The sequence below is a fragment of the Phocoena sinus genome, chromosome 11 (genome assembly GCF_008692025.1).
Source record: "Phocoena sinus isolate mPhoSin1 chromosome 11, mPhoSin1.pri, whole genome shotgun sequence".
Classification (NCBI taxonomy): domain Eukaryota; kingdom Metazoa; phylum Chordata; class Mammalia; order Artiodactyla; family Phocoenidae; genus Phocoena; species Phocoena sinus.
This window is the reverse complement of record NC_045773.1, coordinates 29722719-29749781: the sequence shown is the minus strand read 5'-3', so window position 1 is coordinate 29749781 and position 27063 is coordinate 29722719. Positions and strand designations below refer to the sequence as shown.

General features: G+C 42.0%; 1 protein-coding gene across 6 annotated transcripts in view; it reads right to left on the bottom strand.

The window, feature by feature from the left end:
• The window catches only part of FHIT (fragile histidine triad diadenosine triphosphatase), a 1483533-nt gene that overhangs the window by 166472 nt on the left and 1289998 nt on the right, over positions 1 to 27063 (bottom strand). For all 6 annotated transcript variants that reach the window (XM_032649510.1, XM_032649509.1, XM_032649512.1 and 3 more), the window contains one exon: positions 14201 to 14269. In XM_032649510.1, the coding sequence (XP_032505401.1) occupies positions 14201 to 14269 (69 nt within the window). The remainder of the gene's footprint in view (positions 1 to 14200; positions 14270 to 27063) is intronic.

The window sequence follows — 27063 nt, the reverse complement described above, 5'->3', positions numbered from 1 at the left end:
ATTCACAACTAAACTTAAAAGTGCAAATACCAATGCTTTGTGGAACTGTATGACCAGTTTTCTGGAAGCTACTGTGTGACTCTGGAACTGAACTTTTAATTAAAGGGAAGGTGGGAGATTCAACCATCAGATGGGTTCAACTATGGGCTCCCTAATGAAACTCACTGCCCCAAGTGTAGGGAATATTTCCTTTTCAAAAGACCCCATTCTCTCTTTGCATATTCTGTGTCTTTGCAGACACTGTGTCTCTGACACTTGCTCTAAGAGAGAATAACTAAACAGTCGAATGCTCTCAGATGGAGAGAAGTGGGTCTTGAGTGGACATAGTGAGCCTCAAGGATGTGAACACAATCCCATGACTGTGTCTCTGTGTGTGTGTATATATACATGTGTGTATATGTGTCTGTGTGTACACAACTTGCACAAAATTGGTTTTACTAATTTCCTAGACTTTGAGAACTAATTTCCTAGATTCTTCTCTCTACCTCAAGTTGGGTATTATTAACCTGGGACTTAAAAATAAATCTCAATAATCCCAATATTAAATGCAAATCTTTAAGGTATTTATGTAAATATTAAAATTTTTTTCTTAGCTAAGAACCTCCCAGGTTTCAGCAGCATTCTCAAAGGGGTCTCTTACGCAACTGGATCAAGAACCACAGCATGTGGGACCCCTAAAAATTAGAGACATTGCAAGTGTATTTAGTGAATCTGTATTAGATGGAGAGCCAGATTCACAGTGCTTTTTCGGATTGGTTCCTGGAAGTCCCAGTCACTCAGAGGTGGGGTCACAGCTATGTCTCCATTGCCTGAATGTTTTCCCCTCCCTATTATTCTCAGATCCAACTAATTATTCTCCCATTATTTCTAACCATAAAATAAAATTCCAAGAGTTTTAGAATCAGACTTAGTCTCTCCTTTCGAAAAAGACTATTGTTGTCACTTTGAAAACTGTAAATAGCATTCAAGATGACATTCAATTTTAAGTTTGTGCCAACATTTAGTGGAAATGTCTAAGTTTTGAAATAGTAGGGAGCTCACATTCCATCTGGTGTGTTTTCATTTCGTCTCCCCTTCTCAGTGAACTTTAAAAGTCAACTGCAGTATCAATATCCTTTCTGCTATGCTAATGTGACCTCCAGGTAGAAATCAAAGGGAAGGAGTCCTCAGGGCAAGTGGTTCTTTCTCAGTTGAACTTGTTAGTGTCATGGAATCACAAAGTATCAGAACTGAAAGTATGCTTAGCGGTGACCTAGATGAGATGAATGCCTCTCAGTTTGAGGACAGGGAAACTGAGCCCCAGACAAAGGGAACTGACCAGGGTCTCATGAGCCATGGAACCAGGACATGAGCCTCTACAGGAGGGAAGGAAGGTGGTCATTTCCTTCCCTGAACTTGGCTGGCTCTCTATCACAGCACACTGCCCGGGGTACTTAGGGGTTCCTACTCTCTCCATAGTTTCTGTTGCTCATTTCTTATCCATATGAGGCAAGTTAATATTTCAAAGTGATCACTGATGTGTCTTTTCCCTCTTGACCCTCTCCTGGCTGAGTGGAAGTGTCTCTACTGGGTAGCAGGAGTCTCCTGCCCTCACCAACTTGTCTTCTAAGTGCTGAGGGCACTGCCCCAGTGTGAGAGAGAAATAATTCAGGCAGGAATAAGGAGGCAGAATAGCTCTACCTGCCCGTCCCCAGACTTGAAAAAAAGAGTTTCAGACGGGAGAAGGAACAGAGTTAAGAGAGAGAAAGCCAGAGGGACAGAGAGCGAGCACACTAGGGCAACGCAATCCAGCCCCTTTTCGTCCCCCAAAGCCCAGGCTGAATCCTGAGGTTTGCTGATACGTTAGTTTTATATTTGCTGCTGTAACAAGTTTCCACAAACTTGGTGGCTTGAAACAACACAAATTTATTAGCTAATAGTTCTGGAGGCCAGAAGTCTGAAACGAGTTTCAACCAGCTAAAATTCAGGTGTCAGCAGGTCTGTGTTCCTTTCTGGAGACTCCAGGGGAAAATCTGTTTTCTTGCCTTTTTCAGCTTCTAGAGGCTGCCCGCATTCCTTGGTTCATGGCCCACTCCTATCTTCAAGGCCAACAATAACCAGTAGATTCTTTCTAATGCTGTATCACTCTTGATACCAGCTTTTTTCCTTCCCTCTTCCACATTTAAGCACCCTGTGATTATACTAGGCCCACTGGATAATCTGGGAAGATCTTCCTATCTTCAAGTCAGCTGATGAGGGCCTATTTTTAAGGTATCCTTTCCCCTGCCTCGCAGAGCAGGAAGTCAGGGAAAATGTTATCCTGAAGAATATTTTTTCCTAAGAAGTCAGAGAGTGGACGCCCCAAAAAGGCCATTTCTCTGGGTATTTCAAACTAACTCGTAGGTCAAACGTGACTATCTCCCACGAGGTCCTTTCCAAAACTAAAGTCAACGTCTTTCTGTTCACCACTGGTCTCTGTCAATGAGTAAAAAGGAACATAAAACATCTGCTTTTAAAAAAATGACTCCATGTTTTCTTTACATTACAGAATTATTGTCCATTCATTATATAAAGTTTGGGAAATGCCAAAGAGTATGAAGACAGAAACATGAGTGATCTATGATTCCATTATCCAGCCACAATCCCTTTTAATTACTAGGTACATATGTTTCCATCCCGTTCTTGGTTTATATGCCACTCTTTTCCTCAATATTATATTCCAATCTTTTATGTCATTAAAAATATTTTAAAACACTCATTCATATATATGCATATATACCATTAAAATATACTCTTCTATGATTTGTCATATAAATTATTTCCCAGGTAAAGACTTTTCTAATTAAATAGATAAGTTACTCAAGTTTTATAGGCCCATGCTCTAAGATAATACAGACAACGACTATGATACAGACAACAACATTTTGAGCCCAGAAGGGGAGAAAATAGAAATAGCTATTAGTCTCTTGGTAGGGTGTTGACACATTTCCAAAATATGAAGGTGCATGTGTACTGTTCCGTCTTGGATTGGCCTATCTTAAAGAGCTGATGGGACCCTCACAGGCCATTTAGAAAACTAATTTCAAGTAGACTCCAGAGATGGGCACAAGGTCTAGAGCCAGCCTTTGTGATTTGACTCTAGAGTTACCAGCAAAGTCTCACTATACCTCTAGACTAAGGCCTGATACTTCAGCTTTAAAATCCCACTCTTTTGCCATCAGGCTTTTGCTAGTTTGAAAAATACTTTGTCATCTCAGGAAATGTAGCAATGTGAATGAAGGTCTTAGAATGAAGGTACAGGCTCTTCTCGTGCTTTGTTTTTCCTCAGTTCTAGTGAGCAGTGATTGACATACATCATTGTAGAGAGGAGGTTTAGACAGGAAGGAAGGCAGGACCCAAAATAAGGAGGGGATGTGCAACTGATACAGGAGAGCCATGGAGCTGAAGAACGGGAAAGCGGGGCTCTGAATTCAGAGCGCCGGGGCTTCAGCAGAACGAATATCTCTTGAGAACCTACTCCATTAGACAGTGGGATTTATTGGGTGTGAGGAGGTAGGAAGGACAAAGGTAAACACCTCTGGGAGTTCACAGAGGCAGCAGAATGAAAGAGAGCTCAGACTCTGGAAACAGAAAGCCTGAATATGAATCCCAGGTCTCTTTCTTACTCTTTCCGTGACCTCAGAAAAGTTACTAGGTCTTCATGCGCCTCAGTTTGCTTAGTATCTGTTGGAGGTAAACATAACTCCCTGCCCCCTCTTGTACTTCACTGGATGCATTAATTCGGCAGCAGGTAATGTCATAATCACCCCACATTCTTCCTCTCCACTGGATGGTATAACCAACTGATGATATCTAACCTCTTTTAAAAAGTACCAATAGATGAAACCCCTTAAAGCTCCCCATGCTCTTGATTTTGAGACGAGTTCTGAAAGAAGAAACTGTTCTAGCGCCCCAAGGAAGGGAGGTAAATGGCAGACACACCGTGTGGATGGAAAATGGTTTAAGAAGACAAGTCAGATTGCTTATTTGATGTCATTTCAGGTTGCTAAAAAATATTCAGCCTCCGTTCGTTTTCACATCAACTGCTAGGGAACCGTGGACCGAAACCACCCACCTTGACCACGCCCGCTTGCCTGAGGTGTCTCACAACAGGAGGTCCCGATAAGGAACATGGAGTGGTGCTGCCTCCGAAAAGGAGAATGCGGGAGGAGGCTGAAAGAGGTCATCTAGGAGATGACCAATCTCCTAGACTCTTTCGCATTGGAATCCATCTTGGCTGAGAGAGGCGCACGCCACCAGGAAGGACCCTGAGTCAGACTACGGTCCAAGCAAGATGATTGGCCAGACACACCCGGAAACTAACCCCGTTCCCATAAAACCTAAGACTGTGAGCCACGTAGCAGAACAGTTGTCCTGGTTCCCTTACCCTGCTGCTCTCCATCTGAGAGCCCCTTACCAATAAAGTCCCTTGCTTTGTCAGCACGTGTCTCCTCAGGCAATTCATTTCCGAATGTTACAGAAGAGCCCACTCTCAGGCGCTAAAAGGGGTCCCCCTTCCTGCAACAAACTGACGTGGCCAAGATTACTGGAGAAGCCAGCTGGAAGGTCATACATGGATTTGACCCAAATGTGCAAATTCCTCTTCAATAACTGAAGAGTTTTCTAAGAACCAGAATTCTTTCAAAGGAAAAAGAAGGTGCTGGAACAAGGCTTCACTGCAGTGCAAAGGGAATATTCGATGAGTTCCTTAGTTACTGCTAATGTAAGAAGGATTTCCAACAGGCACTGCTGCAGCTGGCCTAGAAGATACTTGTGGTCCATTGAGAGTTGTAAGCAAGGACTGTTTCTTTTTGAGGGGGGAGAAAAAAAAAAGATAGCAATTTCCTTTTAAATATTTCAGTGTGCTATCATGACATGAATACACTACAAGGCATGCAAAAGTAGTTAAACGGTTCCAGTGCACAAAACCAGCTCAGAAAGGACGACCTTGGGAGTTGTAGAAGCTTGGCTAGAGTGTGTGGATGACTTCCTTGTATTAAAAAAAAAAAAAAATACACACACACACAAAACTATAAAAAGGAGTTATAATAAAGTACCCAGCTGGGGGCTGAGGGGTTAGATCCTAAAAGCAGAGAAAACATCTAACTCTGGAAGATGCCAATTTCCTACATTTTAAGTCTTACATACTTGATTAGCAGTCGTGTGTCCAGGGTTAGTGGAAATCTAGGATGTGAGGGGTGTGTGTGTGTGTGCGTGTGTAAATGTCTCTAAGGTTGAACAGAGCTCTGGAAACTGTTCAAAGTTTAGCACTGGAAGGCAGAGTCTCTAAGAAAATCACTTATCTCATTATCCTTGAGTTTTCCATAAAAGGGAAGATAATGTTTTCCTCAGACCAAAGGCTTTGTAGTCAAACAGACTTTAGTATAAACAAGCTTTGCCACAAGCTGCTTAAAAGGTTAGGCAAACACTTACCCTCTGTGAGGTTTAGCTTCAAGATAATGGTCTTAATGATACTTATCCAGTAAGGTTTATGAAGAATAAAGTAATGTATGCACAGCACCCAGCATAGAGTCCAGCCCATTGTGGACTCTCATTAAATAACAGTAATGAGTTTATTCTATTTTTCATTAGCCCTCTCCCTAGGAACAAAGATTAAGAACTAGAATTGTTTATTATTGTTAATCTGTTGTCTGTTAGTGTTAGCCTAATGCTATTACATTTTGTTCTCCCCATTTAAGTATGGAAAACATGAAAGACACTGAGATTTCAATAGCAAATTCAACATTAAAGAACTTGTAATAAATTACTGTATTGACCCAATGCATAGAATTTAGAGCTATACAGGTATAGGAGCATTTTCTAGATTTCTTTTTTATTAGAAAGAAAATCAGGCATCTCTCAACTTGCTCCTCTAAATCAGGAGGTCATAAAAATCTCTAAAAAGAACTGCTTGCCATGAAGCTAAAGCAATTTGAAAGACTTAGAATAAGATTCTAAGTCAGAATTTCTTCTTCCTGGAAGAGATTGCCTCATTGTGTTTGAATGTCTGGATAGTGTGGGTTGCATACTTGGGGCAGCTTAGAAGTTTAATGTGCTCACAAATTATTGAGCTGCTATGTCTGTGAAGGCTTCTCACTCACAGGCATGCATGAAAGCAGTCACAAGCGATGACACTGAACCCGTATGATCTCCCCTTAACGTGTTCTTTGGATTTGGAAAATCTCCTGAGTCTCCAGAGAAGGTGGTCTCTGGCCAGTCAGACTCCTCACCCACTCCCACCAACTCCTTAGAACGCTTCTGACACACCCTCAGGATGATGATGACGATAACGTTAATAATTACACAAATGATAAAGGCTAGTATTTACTGAGCACTAACTGTCCACCCGGAATTGTTTTAGGGCTTTACACGTAATAACACTTAATTATCACAGCGGCCCCATCACAATCCCCATCTTACAGATGAGGGAACTGAGATACAGAAAAAGTTTGGCAACTTGTACAAAAACACAGAGCTGAGAACAAACACCAAGTCTGGAGTCAGAGCCCCAGACTGAACCCCTAGACGATACTGAGTCAAAAGGACATTTAATGTGTTTCTTTTCAAAAGTAGAACAAGAAAGTTCAGCCACCTGAGTAATGCGTGATTGGGCCACCCATAGAAAAGTTATAATCTTCAGAAACAGTGATTAACATGGTGGCTTATCTGTCCTCCAAAATTCATGGATTATTTTAGGCGCATCCCTGGTGAAATCAGTAGCAAAAAGATTTTTTTAAAAAAAGGTAAACTCTGTGTAGAGGGATCTATCTGGTCATCTTTGAGGTCATTTCATCTTTAAGACTTCTTGATCAGGGATGATGGAACCTGACCTCATTGTTTAATGACATAATTCCTATGTTATGATATTCAGGACCCGGAAAAATTAATTATTGTCCTTTGGATTTGGAGGGCCAGGGTGAAAACATTGAGAGGTTTTATGTCAAATTACACTTTATGAAAACTAACGAAGCTAATTGGATTGAATAAATTCTGGAACCACACCACCCAATTTGGTAGACACTAACCACATGTAGCTAGCCTGAGTTGAGATTTGCTGGAAAAGTAAAATACACATTGGATTTCAAGAACTTATACAAAAAGAGGATATAAATATCTCACTAATAATGGCTTATATTAGTTACGTGTTGAAATGATAATATTTGGGTTATACTAAGTTAAAAATTATACCATTAAAGTTAATTTCACCTATTTCTTTTCACTCGTTTTAACGTGGCTACTAAAACATTTTTAATTACGTATGTAACTCACATTCTATGTCTATTGGGCAGTGCTGCTTTAGAATACAACGTGCAAAGTACAGACGGGGGACGTTGATCACAGATAGATGTAACCTGATGGTGACAAAAGAACACCCACATTGTGGGCACCCAAGCTGGGACTCCAAACACCAGGCTCTGTTTGCAGGGCTCTATGTACATTCTGTGAAGCAGGCAACTCAGAGGTCTATTGTTCATGTCTGCTGGAACACGACACATGGTAGTTTCAAAGAATAAGCCCTGCTCCCAGCTAAGGGGTAACAGGATTTATTTATAAAGGTTATTTGAAATAAGTTTATCTTTCTTTGTCTAATGAATGACAGATGATAATTGAAAAGCAAAAGCATTTTCAAATGCTTTGGGGCTTTAAAATTGTATTAATTTTTATCTTCACTTCCCCCCTCCCCCCCCCCCGCCCCAATTTCTTGCTTATTTTGCTTTTCTTCTTTAAGAGAGAGATCAAGTCAAATGTTTGGGGGCTTTTCTCTTTGAGGCTATTATAATTTATTGATATAAATGTGTCAATGCTTAATCCATATCTTTTTTATTCTTGCTGTATTTATCCATTTCTGCTCGTAACATATTCCTCCTGTAAATTTTTTTCTATCCCTATTCCCCACACTCTCAATTCTCTAAGTAAAATTGATTTGGAAACATTTGTTATACAAAATCTTGATAGTTTGCTTTAGTGGGTCATAGACTAAACAGTTATCAAAACATTTTGGACACTCTTCTTAAGTGACTCTTCATTGATAGCTATGCCAAGAACCGTGATTATAAACCTAACCAAGACTTTAAAAAATACACAAATGGCACAGTCTTCAAGTCTTGATATTAACTGAGGTTTGACACCATTAATAGTGTCTGAGAACAGAATTGTGTGAAACAGGCAGAAAGAAAGATACCCCAGCAACAAGGACTTCTTGGAGCAGGTATTGTCCACCTTAACTAGCAAGCATCTTATAGATTTCTGCTGGAATATGTCTGTTTGGTGAGACAATTCACTGATGAAGGCACACAACAATGCCTTATTTAGAGAATAATGAGGGAGGACCACACAGAACAGTTTGATGGAGTGGTTTTACTTGGTACCATGGATAGACTGATATGCAGTTAATTTTTTCTTGCTTATTCCCCACTAATATGTAGTTGAGCATATTCAGATGAGAGAGAAGGACAGCTGTGGGAAAACACCCAGGAGTCAGACAGTGTTTATAATTACTTCACTCAGGGTGTCAGTTCTCTGGAAGCTGACTCCAGGAAAAACCACAGAGGTGGCACCCTTTGCCTTGAGGCCCATTCTGTAGATAACTGTCCTCTCATCGGCAGCCACTCTTCTGCCTTCTTTCGTTCTTTATTTCCTCTTAAGTGTCCACTGACTTCGTGATATTCTCTGGAGGCCCCCAGCCCACCATCACCACCACAATAGCTTTCCACGCTCCTCAACATTCCACATGTGTAGATGCCATCAAATATGACTAATCTGAATTACATCCTCCCTGAATTCTCATCTCTACTAGGAAAAACGGGTGGGAATATCTTTTAACCAGATAAATGCTACTCTGCTAATTTTATGTTTCCCTTTTCCAAAGGACATAGAGATTTAACTGAGTAATAATCTGACATAAGTTAGGGTAAATCAGATGTCTACCAAGTTCTTTTATCGTTCAAATAGGTATTAAAAGAGCACCTGGAGATCCACTCAGAGAGAATTTGAGGTCACATATCATTAAATTATCACACTGTATATTTATTTGTTGGTTAGATCACATCCAGCTTCTTGGAGTTAAAAGCTCTCATGGGGCTTCCCTGGTGGCACAGTGGTTGAGAGTCCGCCTGCCGAGGCAGGGGACACGGGTTCATGCCCCAGTCCGGGAGGATCCCACATGTTGCGAAGCGACTGGGCCCGTAAGCCATGGCCACTGAGCCTGCGCCTCTGGAGCCTGTGCTCCGCAACGGGAGAGGCCACAACAATGAGAGGCCCACGTACCACACACACACAAAAAAGTTCTCACGAGTTGAAGAAGAACCAAAGGCGTCCTTAACAAGAGATAACAAAGTTTACAATCGGAAACTCTCAAACACTGTAAAACGCATCCCTCAGTCTGAGGACATCACTGAACTGAGAGGAAAAAAAGCTAATTAACTGTCTCAGTGAAACATTCCTTCCCTTTTGGAGAGTCAACTGGGGACCCATGGACTTTGAGCCCATTGTCAAATGGTGTGTGAAAGAGATCCGAGTTCAACAATAAATATTATCAGCAAGGTAATCGTTTTCTCCAGCCCTCAGGGCCAAATGACCTGCATTTTAGAGAACTGATTTTGTCCATGCGTTGTATTTAGCCAAGCAATTGTTTCCCATGATATGCCTGAACCCACAGTTGCTCTGTCTATGAAATTCATGGTTGAGTTTTTCCAGTTGCTGACTGCTAGTCTCACTGGCCTGAATAATAGTCACTTCCTTCGTCCATAATGGGTTTTATATACAATGCACAGTCACAACCATTCAATGTCACCCATAAACATTCAATGAATTGTCCAATACAGTTATGAGAGCTGCTTACTTGGGACACAGCTAGGGTAAGCCTTACTGTGTTAATGAGATGATATACCACGACATTAGGCAAGGGGTGTTTCCATCCCCCACATTAGCTGTACATGCTCTCTTATCTAAGGACCCATTTATGTTATTATCATAATCTTCATCGACTTGTCAAGATAATGAAGGGTCCACTGAGTTCAGACAAGGCCTCATGTAATTCATGGAAATTTAAATAACATAGATATAGAAAGGGTTAGGAGCACCATATAAATGAGATCTGCATAGAGAACCATCAAGAAAGGGCTTTACAAGAGATTCTGTCTTGGAAAGGATGGCGTTTGAACTTGGTTTTGAGGGAGAGAAGAGAGACTAATCGTCTGAAATGAGGAAGATAAATTATCCAACAAAATGCATAAAGACACATTCAGGACAGAGAGCTGGAGGAAGAGCAGATGAAGGTGAACTCAGAAGTGATAATCAAAGTTGGAAAGAAAGGAAGGGAAACTCTTGTGCAGGTTTTCAGCAAATCCCACATCTGTATTTGTTACAGACACGCAAGTCTGGGTTTCAGGGGAGGCAAGTTTCTTATCAGCTTTGACATATGCCTACCAGACTTGCTTAGCAGTCAGACGATGTTTATAATTACTTCACCAAGCCCTTCTGATGTGCCACAAGTTGCAGCCATCTGTACACTGATTTCTGACCAACAGACTTCATTCCATCAATGCTCCATTAAATTAACCTCAGATGGCTGATATCACCATGTCAGAATCTCACCCAGTGCAGCTATGAGTTAATAAATGGACCTTCTGAAAAGCAAGATGTTCTCTCCTTTTAAATTATGTAAGGACTAGTAGGGAATTTCGAGTTCCTCTATTTCAACACCCTGTTCTTTCAGGTATCCGTTCACTGAACAACTATTTATTTACTTGTTCTATAGCAGATTAGGTCCCTGTTCTCATGGCTTTACAGTGTAGCTGGGGATGCAGGCACTGAATAATACACTAAGAAGTTATTTCAAGTGTGGTAAATGTTATGAAGGAAATAAACACGGAAATACGATAGGCTTCTCCTGGAGGGGATAGGGGATTAGCTGTCTTAGATGAGGTGGGGGGGATCAGTAAAAAGGATTCTTTGAGGAGGTAATATCTGGACTGAGATTTGGAAGAAGATATGAAGGGGAAGAGAAAATGGAAGAAGGTACAGTCAAAGAAAACAACATGTGCAAAGTCCCTGCGGTGGGAACGAGAATTTGACAAAAGCAAGTGGTGAGAAGGAATGAGGCTGAGAAGAGCTGGGGAGGTGGGCAGACACACTACTGCGGTCAAAGAACTCACCCAGGACCACAGCATTGTAAATGAGGAAGTAAGGAGGTGAAATGGATGTTACGGATGAGTGGCATACAGACTGGACGGAGGATACTGGGGACTAGTAATATTTGAGTGGTAGAGAGAAGAGGAGTAACCCATGAAATGCCTTCAAAGGCCAGGCTGGTATCATAAACAAGTGAGGCAAGCCGGGTAAGAGACAGGGAGTGGTAGTGACCTCGAGAATGAGTGACATGCCTAATAGCATCCAGACTCATTAAAAAAATATGTTGCAGGCAAAATAAAGCACGCCATTAAAAAATTCTTCACAAGCAAAATAAAACACATATGAGGAGGCAAACAAAGCCCACGGAACATCAATAGGCAACGCCGAGCTAGGGGAAAAGCAGGAAGGAGGCTGGGAATGAGAAAACTCATTAGAGTGATCTCGTGTAAGTCAAGGACGAGTTATATCTTATATTCCCATGAACTGAACAGGAAAGGATATATTTTATTAGGCAGTAACCCGAATGCTGTAACACTAACGGCAACAACAAAAACCCTACACTATTTGTTACAGAACTGTCGTAACCTAAAAATGGAGGTAACCATCAAATGGTCAGATATGTAAAGACGGGAATCACAGAGCCACGCGGCCCATCCAAGAACTGGATGGACAAGCCCTCCTGAAGAATCACGGTCATTCATTCTGTGCTTGCACGGGTCCAGGGATGGGAAGCCCCCTCCCTCACGAGGCACTCTAAGTATTCAGAAGTTTCTATCAATTTGACCTGTTATGTGGAACTGATACCTGACTCCTTGATGCCTAACGGTTCCAGATCTGCTCTCTGGAGCCACACAGAACAGCTTTAATACCTTTTCTACCCGCCAGCCCTTCAGATACTTAGAAAGAGTGACCCTGTCACAGCCTTCCCTCTACAAGCCTTCCCTTCTTCCGACAACACATCTTCACCGTCGATGACTCCCCAAGGTAACAGTTTCCAGGCTCTGTCATCCTTGATCACCTTTCTGTGAACCTTCTCCGATTTGTCACCATCCCTCTTAAAACAGTGCCCAGGGAGAATACAGCATTCCTAGCCAATTTATCATCTAGAGCTTCTCCAGCCGTCATTTTCTACTTCTGCAGCAGTAGGAATACAATTCCATTCTTCGCAGCTCAGTCTCCTGCTGTCCCTGCTCCCACTGCCCACCCTCCCAGGCAGTATGTTTGTTGTATTTCATGGAGAGATGCATAATCGGGGGTGAGTACTCCCCTCAGTATAAAGAATGCTGCCCCTCATTACTCCATCATTTCTGATTAAGGTCACTCAGTCTAATGTCCATTACATCTTGTACCAACAACGCCTGTGCAATGCCTCATGTTTCTCGTGCTGCTTTCTAGGCGTTATCTTATTATGCGCTCAAACTGGAGACGTATTTTTGCACAAAGAGTAAGATGAATCTCAGGGTGAGCAGTTTAAGACAGAGGGAAAATGGGAAATCTGACCCTTGAAAAGAGCGCTGGATGGGGGCATCCAATGACCTGGCTTCAAATCCAGGTTTTCCATTTACTCACCGTTGCTGGTTTTTTAAAAACAAAACTAATAATGGTAATAAGAACAGAAACAGTTATTAATAAATGCTGGTACATACTTTACCAGCATGTACCAGATTGGTACATACTTTAATAAATAAAGTATGTACCAATCCCTGTAATAAGCTTTTCATGTACAGTATGTCATACATTACATGCAACCACCTTTTGAAGTGTATGTATTATATATTATCTACATTTTAAAGAAAAGGGGATTAAAACACAGGGTTTACGTGACTTGTCCAACATCACACAATCCCAGTAGGCGGCACTGGGGATTTGAACCTAATTCTGCCTGTCTCTGAAGTTCAACATCTTCAAGTCTCGTACCACAATCTCCCTTAGTGGGGACTTAGGACTCAGCAATTAATGGGGAAAAAGAAAACTCTCTTAGCAATTACTTCTCCTGAGAAGCTTCTCCTAATGGGTAGGAGACAGGGACATGTGTTGCTTCACCTGTGAGGCTGGAGACACTGGGAGAGTGTACGCGAGAGAGCAAAAGAGTGTGGAGGAGAGAAAGGCCACACACCAACCTCAGCCTTGGACATCATGTCTCAAACTGGGCTGAAATGTAGCCCTGCAGCTTCTGTCACAAGCACATTTGGAATACAAACAAGATTTCAAGGGGACAGTTCAGCCTAAGAAAACAAGTGTTTTCACCTCTCCAACCAAGCACTCCAGAGCCCCACTGCCATCAGATCAGCTCTTACACGTGGGGAACACAGGTGCCCTCTCCTTGCTGAAAGAAATATTTAAACTGAAATTTTCTTCTGGTATTTTACACCAGCATATCCATGATAGGATCTACGCTCCGCACAGCACAGACAGACATCTGAAGCTTCTCATGTAGATGAGGTCCTAGGAGCAGATCACCTGCTTCTTGCTGCTCATCTTTATAGTGGTTTCACACTTATATCTTTGAATGGAAGTAATAAGTTAACTGCTAAATGCTTATGACACAGGGGTTACACTCATCCTTCAAACCAACCTAGTTTCTGCTGACCATAACTCAAAGTTCCACTCTGAATAAATGCTGCTAGGAGAGGCAAGCCGAGTTCCAAAGTGGTTTTAAAATTAAATGTAGTATTCAACTAAAAAAAGAAAAAATCATATATCAATCTGCTTGATTTCCATTGGTGGCACTCTAGATTATCTTCTACGGAACCTCTGGGCTGTATCTCCATGAAAATGTTTAGTGCCTTGGTAAATGACAGGACAGAAATCACAAAGACACTTGGTTTCTGCCAGATTACATTTGAAAAAGAAAATCATTGTAATTCATTTGTCTTCAGTTTCTGCAATGGCCATTCTTGGCTCCTTGGCCTCTACTGCCACTTCCCAAGGCTTATTGGGTAGAATCCCATTTAAGACCATATACGCAGGGTTCCTGGTTCATTAGGTTGATTTCCTCACACTTCCAGCCCCGATAATCAAACAATAAGATCAGAGAGAGCAGACCTACCTCATCGTAGATGCTGTCATTCCTGCTAAAGTCTCCAGCCTTCCTTGGGAGAACGTGGATGTGAACATGCTGAAAAAGTACAAGGAAGAAAGAATAAAATGTGATTATCTCCCCATATATTTCTAGACTTGATAATGACGCTCCCATGAAGTCCAGTTACTCCATATTGGCTCCAGCTGGATTATTTTTCAGAGGAAGATGATGGTCACCTTCAGTAACTATATCTGAAATCTGCAGAGAATAGAGGCTCAAAACAAGAGAGGGGGTTTCCCTGGTGGCACAGTGGTTGGGGGTCCGCCTGCCGATGCAGGGGACTCGGGTTCGTGCCCCGGTCCGGGAAGATCCCACATGCCGCGGAGCGGCTGGGCCCGTGAGCCATGGCCGCTGAGCCTGCGCGTCCGGAGTCTGTGCTCCGCAACGGGAGAGGCCACGACAGTGAGAGGCCCACGTACCGCAAAAAAAACAAAACAAACGAAACAAAAAACAAGAGAGGACAATGTGGTGGCATATGTGAGAGTGTGAGTGCCAGTGTTTTAGGGGCTCTGTGGAATTACCCATAGTTGTCAGTCTTGGTTGTATTTAGCCAGTGCTTTGAAATGACAGCACGTCTTAAAAGGTTACCGTAGGAACTCTGAAACTGACAAGAAAGAAGGATTGGCTAACAGAGAACGGCATAAGTAAAGAAGCAGAGGAGTGAAAGTAGAAAGGAGAGTGGAGCAAGTTACAGAACAGGGGCTTCAAATAATAATCATATAATAGTAACATCAATAGTTCTCACTGATTAATAAGTGTTGAGTTACTATGATAAGAAAGCTTTTATCTCATTTAATGATCTGAATGATCCCCTGAGGCAAGTTCTACTATGATCTCCATTTTACAGATGAGGAAATCTACGCTCAGAGAGGTCAAAGCCCCAGAGGAAGTGGTAGAGTCAGCACAGGAAGATAGCCCATCTGGCTCTTACATCACCACATTCTTTGTCAGCACAGAACGCCGATTCTGTGAAGTTAATCTTTTCAACGGTGCGTTTCTCTAGTCTACTAAAGCGCCCAGGTAATATACTTAGCAATGCTATTATGCAGAGATCATGAGTCAGGCACACAGCATATCTAATTCAAAACCCTTCAAGGCTAAAGTGCCATTTAAAAGTTTTATTTCCAAGGAGCCTCTATTGTACCTCAGCCGAAGTTAAACCTCACTCCTGCCCTTGAGCTATGTTCACAAACCAGGGGGAGGAATGTGAAAAGGAAAAGCCTAAATGTGGACAGGCAGACAAAGAATCAAACCTAGTCTCCCATCACACCCACCCCTTCTTGATTACAGTGATCAGGATCCGAGTCTCCAAGCCTCCAAAGGGCCTCCGGAGAATGTGAGATAAGTGTCCCTGTGGCTTTGCTGCATGAGGAGGGGAAAATGATATGCTATTAAAGCAGAGGCAGGGAACAAGGCGTTCCAAGGTGAATAAAGCAGAGAGGAGCTTCACATCAGCCCCTGAGCACATGGTCCCCAAAGAGTGACATGTTTTTCCCAGAATATTCTCCAGTTAATGATGAAGCCGGTCATGGATTCCTCGGCAACTGGGACGAGTGCATGCCTAAGTCACAAAGACTATGTGAGCAGCGGGAGACGAGGAGAAAAAACAAACAGGGAAAAATACATCACAAACTACCCATGGAAACAAATTCTTAGAAGGAAGCAGTGCGGGATAAGCCCAGGCTGAAAGTGATTGATGCACGTGGGCTAGCTGACTTAACAGCAAGACAGCAAAACTGCCACAGTACATGGAAACAGCCCACCCTTAAAAGAAGGCGCACTCAACCTTTACCTCCCAAACCTGCAGCTAGCCTTTTCCCCTCTTTCTTCCCTCTTTTCCTCCTTCTTTCTTCCCTTCCTCCCTGCCTCCTTTCCTTCCTTTCTTATGTCTATCTATCCATCCATCCATCCATCTATCCATCCATCCACCCACCCACCCACCCACCATCTCCCTTGGACCTTTCAATCATCAGGTATTCCAGACCAGTGTTCTGCAGCCAAACTGCCTAATGCAAATCCTGGGCCTACCACTTACTAGCTCTTTGCTTTTGCCTCGTAAGGCCTATATCTCAGTATCCTCATCCATAAGGGGGGTTGCAACCGTTTCGACCTCACAGAGCTGTTAAGAGGATCACATCTGCTAACCATGTCCCTAGCACGCTGCTTAGTACATACTGAATACTTAATACACAAAACTGCAGCAGTATTACTCTTACCTTTTATTTATGTTTATTTATTTATTTCTTAATCAGCAGATAGAGATCACATTCAGGGCTTGGTTCCCACACCAGCAGGGAAGATACTTAAGAAGCTCCTTGAATGGGACATGGTTAAAGTTACTCTGTTGCTAAAGCTTATTTCTGTTGCTTTGACTAGTGGTCCTCAAATCTGAGCACGCACCCGGGGCTTGGTGGAACACAGATCACCAGGCCCCTAGAATTCACATTTCTTACAAACTCCCAGTGATATCAATGTTGCTGGTCCAGGGCCATACTTAGACAACCGCAACCATGGTTCACAGGATCCATCTGGTTCCTGACCTCCTCTCCTGAAAATGTGCTAATGTAAGCACCAAGGTCACTCACTGTTTTGCCCGCCCTGTTGCATTATGGGAGACCTATTACTGAATGCTTCCTCGACTTGCCGCTCTCTGGTCACCCTCTGTGCCTTGTCCTTACGAATATGTCTGTTCTTGTCCACTAATGACATACAGGTGGCTGTGAACTTACATTAGGGAAACCTCCTGGGTCCAGGCCCATCCCACACCTCTTTTTCTTTACCTTGCTCTCCTGGGTTAGTGTTCAGGGCTATTTCTATAGGCTCTGTTACCACCCAGTCCTGGAACTGCCACCCTTGATCATTGGTAAGCACTTTAAATTCACTGTGACACTGATGACAGCAAACAGCTCACTGTATAGGTGATTTTCCCCAAGGGCATAGCTCTCAACACAGCCTGAGAGCTTGACTTAAATTCTTAAGTGACAGACTGATCACAACATCCTGACAAAGCACTCAACTTCTCAGAAAAGGGAAATCACCATAAAGCCTGCTCAAAACCTCACTGTTGTGAAGGAGTACCATTGTCATGGCCTTCCAACAGAATGGCATTCTGATAAAACCCCCATGAACAGCACATACGGAGATAATTCGACATAATTCGTTCTTCATATTGAACTTTGGTGATCACAATTGACTTTTTTAAGTGCTATCAAAATCTCTGATTAAATTTTACAGTATAGCTGCTTGAGTGGGAAGAGTATTTTTTTTTTTCTTCTTCTTCTTTTTTTGCAGTACGCGGGCGTCTCACTGCTGTGGCCTCTCCCGTTGCGGAACACAGGCTCCGGACGCGCAGGCTCAGCGGCCATGGCTCAAGGGCCCAGCCGCTCCACGGCATGTGGGATCTTCCCGGACCGGGGCACAAACCCGCGTCCCCTGCATCGGCAGGCGGACTCTCAACCACTGCGCCACCAGGGAAGCCCGGGAAGAGTATTTTTAAAAATCCATGATGCACTGCATACCAAAAAAGTTTTCACGGTCAACTAAAATTCCACAATGCTCACTAGCACAGTGTCAGAGAAGACCCACTCAAAAGACACATGGTTAAATTTGTTTAATTAGCAATCCAGAAACTTATTTAATTATGGAGATCTCCACTCTTTATTCATATAACATCTGTTTACATTTTTCTAACATTTATAATTATTCATGCAAAAATATTTAGAACCAAGTTCTAGTCTAGAAACCAGGGATATAGTAATGAATAAGACAAAGTCCCTGCCTCCATAGAGCTACAATGCAAAGGGTAATACAGAAAATAAGCAAGAAAATAAATATACAATTTAGTTTCAGGTGGATATAAGTGTCCTGCAAAAAAAAACCTAGTGGGCAGAGCTAAAAATTCAGAACTGGGACACTTCAACATTTGAATTTTGGGAAGAGAAGAAGCAGGACTCAGATTAAGGATACAGCCAAGAAGGAGGCAAATCAAGAGAGGGTAAGCTCTCAAACTGATGGAAGAAGGAATTTCAGGAGTGTATCAATCAACAGTAAGCACTGTTGAAAGCTTGCGTTAGCTTTCCATGAAACTGGGAGAATAAATCTTAACTAAAAAGCACATGCAAGATGCTCAACATCATCAGTCATTAGTAAAATGAAAATGAAGACCACATTGAGATGTCTACTTAGCAGTCAATAGAATGGCAATCTTAAAGAAAGAAAATAACAAGCGTGGGTGAGAATGCAGAGAATTAGAGCATTCACAGGCTGTTGGTGAAAATGCAAAATGATGCCACTGTTTTGGAAAATAGTTCTGCACTTCCTCAAAAAGTTAAACATAGAGTTGCCATATGATTCAGGATTCTACTCCTGAAGTATGTACCCAAAGATCTGAAAACAGGTCCACAACGGAAACTTGTATATGAATATTTATAGCAGTATTATACATAACAGCCAAACAGGGAAAACAACCCATATGCCCATACAAGTAGTGAATGTATAAAAAAAATGTGGTATAGACAGACAATGGAATATGATTTGGCCATAAAAGGAATGAAGTACTGCTAAGTGAAAGAATTATGCTAAGTGAGTTATGCTAAGTGAAAGAAGCCAGACACAAAAGGCCAGATATATCATTCTGTTTATATGAAATGCCCGGTATAGGCCAATTCATAGAGATAGAAAGTAAATTAGCAGTTGCCAGGGGGAATGGGGAGTGACTGCTAATGGACATGACGTTTCTTTTGGGGATGATGAATTTATTCTAAAATTAGATAGTCATGATGGTTGCCCAACTTTGTGAGTATACTAAAAAACATGAAACTGTTATACTTTAAAGAGAAGTGAATTTTATGTATGTGAATTATGTTTCCATAAAAACTGATATTAAGAAAGAAAACTGAAAGCGGATTTTTTTTTTTTCCTGAAGAGGATTTGAGAGAGAGTAGAAGGTGAAGAAAAGGAGATAAATAAGCACAGATAACTTTTCCAAGGAAGAGGAGTTTCACAAAGAAATCCATGGCGGTAGTTGCAGAGGAGGGAGAAAATCACTTGTGAGGAAATATGGCCTTAAGTTTCCTGAGTCTACTAGTTTCTACAATTATTATTATTACCCTTAGTAGTAGTAATTGTTGTTAATACTTAATGAAAGATCACTGCATACCAGTCCCTGGGTTGATTTACATCATCATTTCAATTAACCCTTACAATGCTGCCTAGAGGTTGTTAATAAATGCATCACCATTTCCAAGAGACAAAATAGACCAAAGAGGTTAAACAACGTGGCCAAGCTCCTGAAGGCATGACCAGGAGGTGAAATCTGAACCTGAGTCTGCCATCAGACACTGGAGCATTTGCTCTTCACCACCAAGTGACACCATCTCTCAGGAGGCCACCCTGCCTCTCCAGATTCCAAATATAAGGACACCTCTTCGCCATGGCCTCTTGATGCCTCTGCCAGCTCCGTGATTTCTCAGTAACGTCTTTGATCACATCTGCAAGTTCTTTCGGACTTGCGTCCCTCAGGGGATGGAACCTGCCTTTGCCCAGAGATCTCAATTCACTTAAAGCAAGGATGTTATCTCCTAAGTCCCATTTCCACCTTACGTCTTCCTAGTTCAAAGTCATGCCAGATATAAATATAGATTAACCGAGTTGTTCAATGTCAAGTCTTTTTTCCCCCCTAATTTATTAATTGTATGTAGTTGGCACCAAGCAGTAGATCCACCCTTTCCTGGCTCATCTGCTTGAGTAAATTTTAGCTTTTAAAGCCCTTTCCATTATCTTTTGCTCCAAATGTAGGGTCTCTCTCAGTGTCAATACCTTAACAACATTTTTATAGGTCCCGTCTCTTTTGCACGATCTGTGTGTCTCCTTCCATCCTTTTGAACACATCTACTTTACCCCATACTCACCTGAGGATGGTCAGTATAGTCACACTGATGTGTTTTGTCGTTGTCGGAACATATTCTAATTTGTCTATAAGGGATAAAAGCATGGCGGGGAAAGGGCAGGGAAGACTAGGGATAGAGAGCTACCCTGCAACCTCCATCAGTTGCCCCAGTATGAATCCCTCTCCCTCAGATTAATGAGTAATCACAGAAGGCAAGTCTGATTCTGAAGGAAAACAAAAACACTGCTTTGGGAGGCAGACAGTGGACCCTCCAGTATGTCCATATCCTAATCCCAGGGCTGGTGAATATGTTAGGTTGTATGGCAACGAAAAATTACAGTTGCAGAAGGATTAGCAGAAGGATTAGCATTGTTACCAGCTGACCTTAAAACAGGGAGAGTATGAATGACCCTGAATTATCCACCTGCACCCAATGTAATCACAAGGGTCCTTAAAAGTGGAAGAAGGTGAACATAGCCAAAATTTAAACTTTGTGCTTCAAAGGATACAGTCAAGAAAGTGAAAAGGCAACCCGCGGAATGGGAGAAAAATTATTTTGCAAATCATCCATCTGATAAGGGACTTGTATCTAAGTCGTATAAAGAACTACTACAACTCAGTAATAAAAAGACAAAAAACCCAACTAAGAAAATGGGCAGGGGTTGAATAGGCATTTCTCCCGAGAAGATGTGTAAATGGCCAATAAGCAGAGGAATGGAGTTAGAAGGCCATCCCTTCAAAACAACTTCATGAGAGCCTGCCTGCCTCCCTCCCTCCCTCTCTCCCCTCTTTGTTTTCCCCCCTTACAGGCGGATAAGAGTACTCAAAACCAGCAGAAATCAGATTTCCCAGCATGAAACATATTACTAGTGAGGGGCCGTATAATTTATTGTCCAAAGGGGAATTTGGGGAATGAAAGGAGATTGTTCATCACTACACTGGCCTGTTTATAACTACAGACGGGCCCTGACTTACGATGGTTCTACTTAAAGTTTTCTGACTTTACGATGGTGCAAATGTAATAAGTAGAAACCATACTTTGAATTTCGAATTTTGATCTTTTCCCAGGCTCACGGCGATATGTGGGTCCATACTCTCTCGTGATGCTGGGCAGTGGCAGCCAGTACAGCTCCCGGTCAGCCACTGGCTCACAAGGGTAAACAACAAATACACTGACAACCATCTGTACCTAGACAACCATTCTGTTTTTCACTTTCAGTATAGTAGTATTCAGTAAGGTCCATGAGCTATTCAACACTTTAGTATAAAATAGGCTTTGTGTTAGATGATTTTTCCCAACTGTAGGCGAATGTAAGTGTTCCCAGCACGTTTAAGGCAGGCTGCTAAGCTATGACGTTCTATAGGTTACGTATATTAAATGTATTTTCACCTTAATGATATTTTCAACTTACGATGGGTTTTCTGGGATGTCACCCTGTTGTAAGTCGACGAAGGTACATATACATCTAAACACAGACCGTTACAAATAAACCAGGGCATACGCTCACCCAAATACCAGTTATTTAATTGGGAAGGATGATAGCCTAACTAAATTGGCATTTGACATCCCCTCAACCTGGCTTAGAATCCCAGATCTGCCACTTTGACCAGTTTGGTGACCTCGGACAATTTACTTACTCTCTGTAAGCCTCCGTTTCCTCATCTGCTGCAACGGACACAGTAACATCTCCTATATCTCAGTGTTTTGCTGAGAACGTGGTAATGCATACAGAGCCTTACGCACAGTTAGTGGCACACAGTGTTCTCACGTAAGTGGTAGCAGACGTTTTATCATGGATAACACCTTAAAAACGGGTAGATGAATGATGTGAAAGTACTATAAATGTGTAAGTAAAGTGTTTTTACCTTATGAGAAAGAAATGACTAAATGGTGTGTCCGTGTTTTCTCTATAGGAAAGAAGTGGCCTAAATTTGGGGGATTCTTTAAGTAACAGATGAAAGAGCCCCCATCTCTTTAGATGCTAAGACTGCATCACTCCTATTGTTCAAATCACAGCATCAGAGTAGTGGGTGATGCGTTTATTGCCACATCGTTGTTACTGTCGGGGAGGAAGAAAACTTTCCTCTACCCTTCTAGGTTCTTCTGGCTGCTCAAAGAGTTAAACTGACATAAGACAGATTAACAGGAAAAAATCAAATTTAATATTGTATGTACGGGAACCGAATATATGTGAGAGGTACAGAGACAGAAAACTAAAATGAGGTACATACGCTGTCCTGAGCTAAGGAATGGGATAGGGGACTGGGGCTTCCAAGGACAGGAGGGTCATTCACAGGACGGTGAGAAGAAGAGCAAAGTTTGGTAATTAGATGTCTGCCCTGCCATATAGACGGGGAAATTTAGATAAAATTTATCTTTGGTAATAACTCTTTTTCTGGGAGGAATCCCCAGTTGAAATTCTTCTAGGTAGCTAAGGGAGGGGAAGTAGTTTCTCTTGAGCCCACAGGGTCTCCATTGCCTTTAGCTCAAGAGAATCCACGTGCCAAAGCGCACATCTTGGGGAGGCCTGTTCTGAACGCTTCCATTACCTAGATTATGTACTTAAGCCTCTAGTACAAAAGAAGCCTGGGACTTCCTTTTGAGACAGTAAATGCTTCTATTTGATGAAAAGAGGATGTTCTGCCCTTCAGAAGTCAGGGAGAGGTAGGAGGTAGACACCAAAAACCTACAGTAATTTGAGAGTTACAATCTACTGGAGGAAGCCAAAGAAGTGAAAAACTAGAGGCAAGATAACGGGAAGGGAGACTGTGTTAATGCCTCATGCCCAGATGTTTCTCTCCACATGGCAGTAACTCTACCACCATTCTTCCCTTTAATTCACTCACTAAAGGAAAATGGAAGAAGCCACTTGAAATGTAATTGTCTCTTGATGTTCTCGTTTGAGTCTACTACACAAACAGTAGGGAGATTTCTCATTTTGTTCTGTTTACCGTAGTAGGGTTAAAAAAATAAACAAATAAAATAGAGGAGGAGCAGTTCTCCCAGCACCTACTTTCTTATTGGTAGTGATTTCCTTGCCCCCAAAAGCGAGTGGTTTTTAAACGAAGTGGGTACATTCTCACAAGCAACATCGCCGTCTTATAAACATATCGTTAAAACAGGAGAGGTGATGGAACTATGACAATAGCTCCCACTTCCTTCTCAGGGTGAGTGGCCTATACGCTATTCATCTTTTATTTTTCTTCTCATTTGCAATCAGTGCTTCCTTTACTTTACCAAGACGAATGATAGAAAAGGTGAGTTTTCTTCCCCTATGCCCTGTTTTGAATTTGCGAACAATGGGTAAGGAAGTTAATCTACTTTTTATCTGTTCTTCTTGTTCTAACTTTTAGTGGGAGAACACCTTAAAACAAAGAAAACAAATCTCTCCTGGGTTTGCCCACTACCTATTACAGCATCTCGTGATCCAGTACTTTGCAGTGGAGATGAGCTACTCGTGTGTGCAGTGTGGAAGACGGGGGAAACTGATTGGCAAAATGGATGCACTGACACTAGCTCACGTTTGTTCAGTTCTCTGGGCTTCTCTTCTTGTGGAGGGGGAATTGAAGAAGAGCCTGCCAATTATTTCCACCTTGTGAACTTAAAGTCCAAAGGAAAAGACACATACCCAGGCTTTCAGAGTTCAGTGACGCTCTATACAGCATCAGATTCCATCAGCTTGCTTGTATTTGACTTGAAAAGACCTTAATTTTTTAAAAATTTGAAATTTAAAGCTGCTTGGTCACTAAAAGCTCCTTTAAACTCTCATTGTGGTTTGGAGCCATACATCATGAAAGCTGTGATGCTCAGATGATGTACTGCACTCATACATCATTGGAGCACCATCCTTCTCATGATATATTATTACAACTCACAGCTGGAACACCACCAGTGTGATGTACGGCTTAAAGACACAACCGTTAAGCCACGAAACTCCACAGGGTCTCAACAAAGTCGGGGATTTTTTTGAAACTGAATTGGTTCTTTATCTTTTACCTTTTTTTAAAGTTTCTCAGTTTGACTGGGACGATTGCGGCACCTGGAAAATTGTGTTTCCTCTCTTTCATGAAAGGCACACCAGCTGCAATATGCTACAGGAAGGAACTTGCTAACACAAGGGCCAGAAACCATCACTGTGCCTGTGCCTTTTGACAGACAACTCATTTTATTCCTGAGTCAAACATGTCAAGGCGTCCTCAAGGCCCTGGAGCAGAAGCACTTGCAGTGACACTTATTTTGGAACTTAGTAGCTGGTAGTGTTTTCACACTGACCCTAAACTTTGCAGCAGAAGGTGAGGCCTCCCCAAACCAAGTGAGGAAGAATCCAGCCAGGAAGAAAACATAAGCTTTGGGATGGGTGATGGTCTGGGGTGGAATCTATTTAGCAAGGCTCGCTGCAGAACCGAGCCTTCTGGTTTATAGCAGAAGCGGGTTGTCAGAAATATTTTCAAAACTACTATTGTGTAACATAGTGATAATAAGATCTACTGAACATTTGGAATATGGCAGCATTGGTCTAAGCACTTTATCTACTTGTTTCATACAACCCACACAATAATCTTATGTGTTGGGATACTGCTTTTCTCTCCACTTGAAAGATGGAGAGAGAAAGAAATGCAGGCCTTGGGAGGCGGAGTGAGTAGGTTTTCTCAAGGCCAAAGCCCAGGTGCGACACTTCCTACTGGCACCTGAGGGGTAGTGAAACACAGCCCAGCAGGAGGTTATCATCCCTCTGCCCCCGCATACTACTCACCCTCAGGATACTGAGCACTTGTGCAAGAGAGTCCCATGAGAGAACAGACAACTCACAAATTTGAGAGAGATCTTGTAAAATATTCTGTATTATCATCTGCTGGCTCATGACTGATTTTCAAAGTGACCATAACAGCTTCAAGTTCTTAAAACTGGTCAGCAAGAAGACAGGAGAATTTGTAATCATTGCCCTTCAAAAGGCTGACCAACTCAAGCAAGATCCGCAAAACCGTGATAATCCTCAAATATGGTCACTCCTACAACATTAGGTTATGCTCCTGCAACGAGGCAAGTGGAAGCCCAGGCAGACCCTTCCAGGGTAGAGTCTTCCTGTCGAGCCACACAGGCAGGAGTGGGAGCAGGAGGTCAGAGGTTCTTTGTGAAACTGGTTCTGTTTGCTGCCTTGCAGGGAAAGCGCCTTAGTGCTACTTCCAGCAAAACAACTTTCAAGAGATACAAGAGTGTTTCAGGATTTGTCACTCTTGTATTTTATGAGCTACCATTGTAGCTGTTGTGTTTATATATTCTTGGTAGAAAAAATTAAAAAGGAACTCCCTCCATGTGGAGTTCCTTTCCTTCCTTCTCTCCATCTTCCTCTCAGTTTTTAAGAGCCAGTTCAGATGTCACCTCTTCTGTGTGGCCTTCAGACTCTCCAGGGTTCCTCTGATTCTTTGTATGTATCTCAATGACTGCTTTTATCACAAAATATCAAGAATTACAGTTCTCTCTCTTTCATTACTCTAGAACTCTAGCTTAGTCCTTACCATATCTTCTTCCTGATTATTTCTTTCCCCCTCCTCCCAGATTCCTAGCTTAGAGAACACATTGTGTAATTGTTGAAAGGATGGATACGTAGATGAATAGATGGAAGGACAAATGAATGGATGGATAGATGGTGGGTGGGGAGATGACTGTGATCGTACTTGTTAGCTTGCTTAAAAAAAAAAAACGAAAAGAAAAAAGTAACCTCATACACATAGATCTTCTTCACCAGTCTTGTCTTTTCCCTCTGCTTAGAAGTTCCTGCACATGCAAGAATGTGGGCTAGCTGGAGCCATTCTGACTGCGTGTCACATGCCTTTCCTCCCCACTGAAAAGTATCGGTTTATCAAAATGTAAGTTTGAAGGTCTTATCTTTCTAGCTTCACGTACGTCCTTTTTAAAAACTTCTCATATATGCTTGAGTGTCTGGAGCCAACAGCTTATCCTGAAAACGATCAGTATCCAGCCGACTGCCAAGGGGAGGGATTCTTTGTTCAGCATTAACTTTAATAAGAGTCACTGTGATTCTCTCTCAGGAGAGAAGAAGAAACCCACCCTTTCTTTGGATAGCTTCTGAACTTCACAAATTAATTCCAGGATGCATTCTTCACTAGGAAGAATATCTAGCATATATGTTTTTTATTTACACACCACATCAGAACATTAATCTACAGAGTTATTCCCTCTGGGTGTCTTTCTGTTGGGTCTACAATAAAGGATTTGGATGCAGATGAAACAGCGGTAGCATTTTTCCTTGTCTTACTCATTTCGTGACAAATGTACATTGCTTTGCCGTTTGCCATACACGTAATTACAGTTCTTTAATTTATGTTTCAATAAAACATAAAACAATAAACATTTACTGCTCCATGAATTAACATTCAAATGAAGCTTCTAATGGAGGTTACACGTTTTGAAGCAGCTCTGTGGCTTTCCAGAATCTCGCCCTCTACTTAATGGGCATCATTTCCATAATCTGTGCATTATCGCTTAAGCCTCCCTTTAGGAATATTTTACAAAGCAAAAATTTTGTGAAATATTACCAGTCTAAAGGGGTAAAAAATGTTAAGGGGATCGGCAACTTCTCCTGTTAAAGGGACAGGACAAGCTTTCATGTCCCTCCAGAGACAGTGATACGGTAATTATGGAGACGGTGTTTCCTAATTATCTCACTAGCCAAGTGCATCTCTAGTAGAGTTTTTGCCTTTAATATCTGGTTTAAATAAAAGTAATGAGAAACCCAGAAAGTTCAGCCATAAAGGGCAAGCTTGTGCTAATTCCCTTTCTAGTGCTAGGAAAGGGACCAGGAAGGTCAGGATACCACAGACTGGACGTTTCTGAATGCGGTTAAACAGACACACGACTTGAGTATCAAATGGTCACCGTGAAGTAACTGAATCCAGACAAGATCTTAGGTCGAGCTTCAAG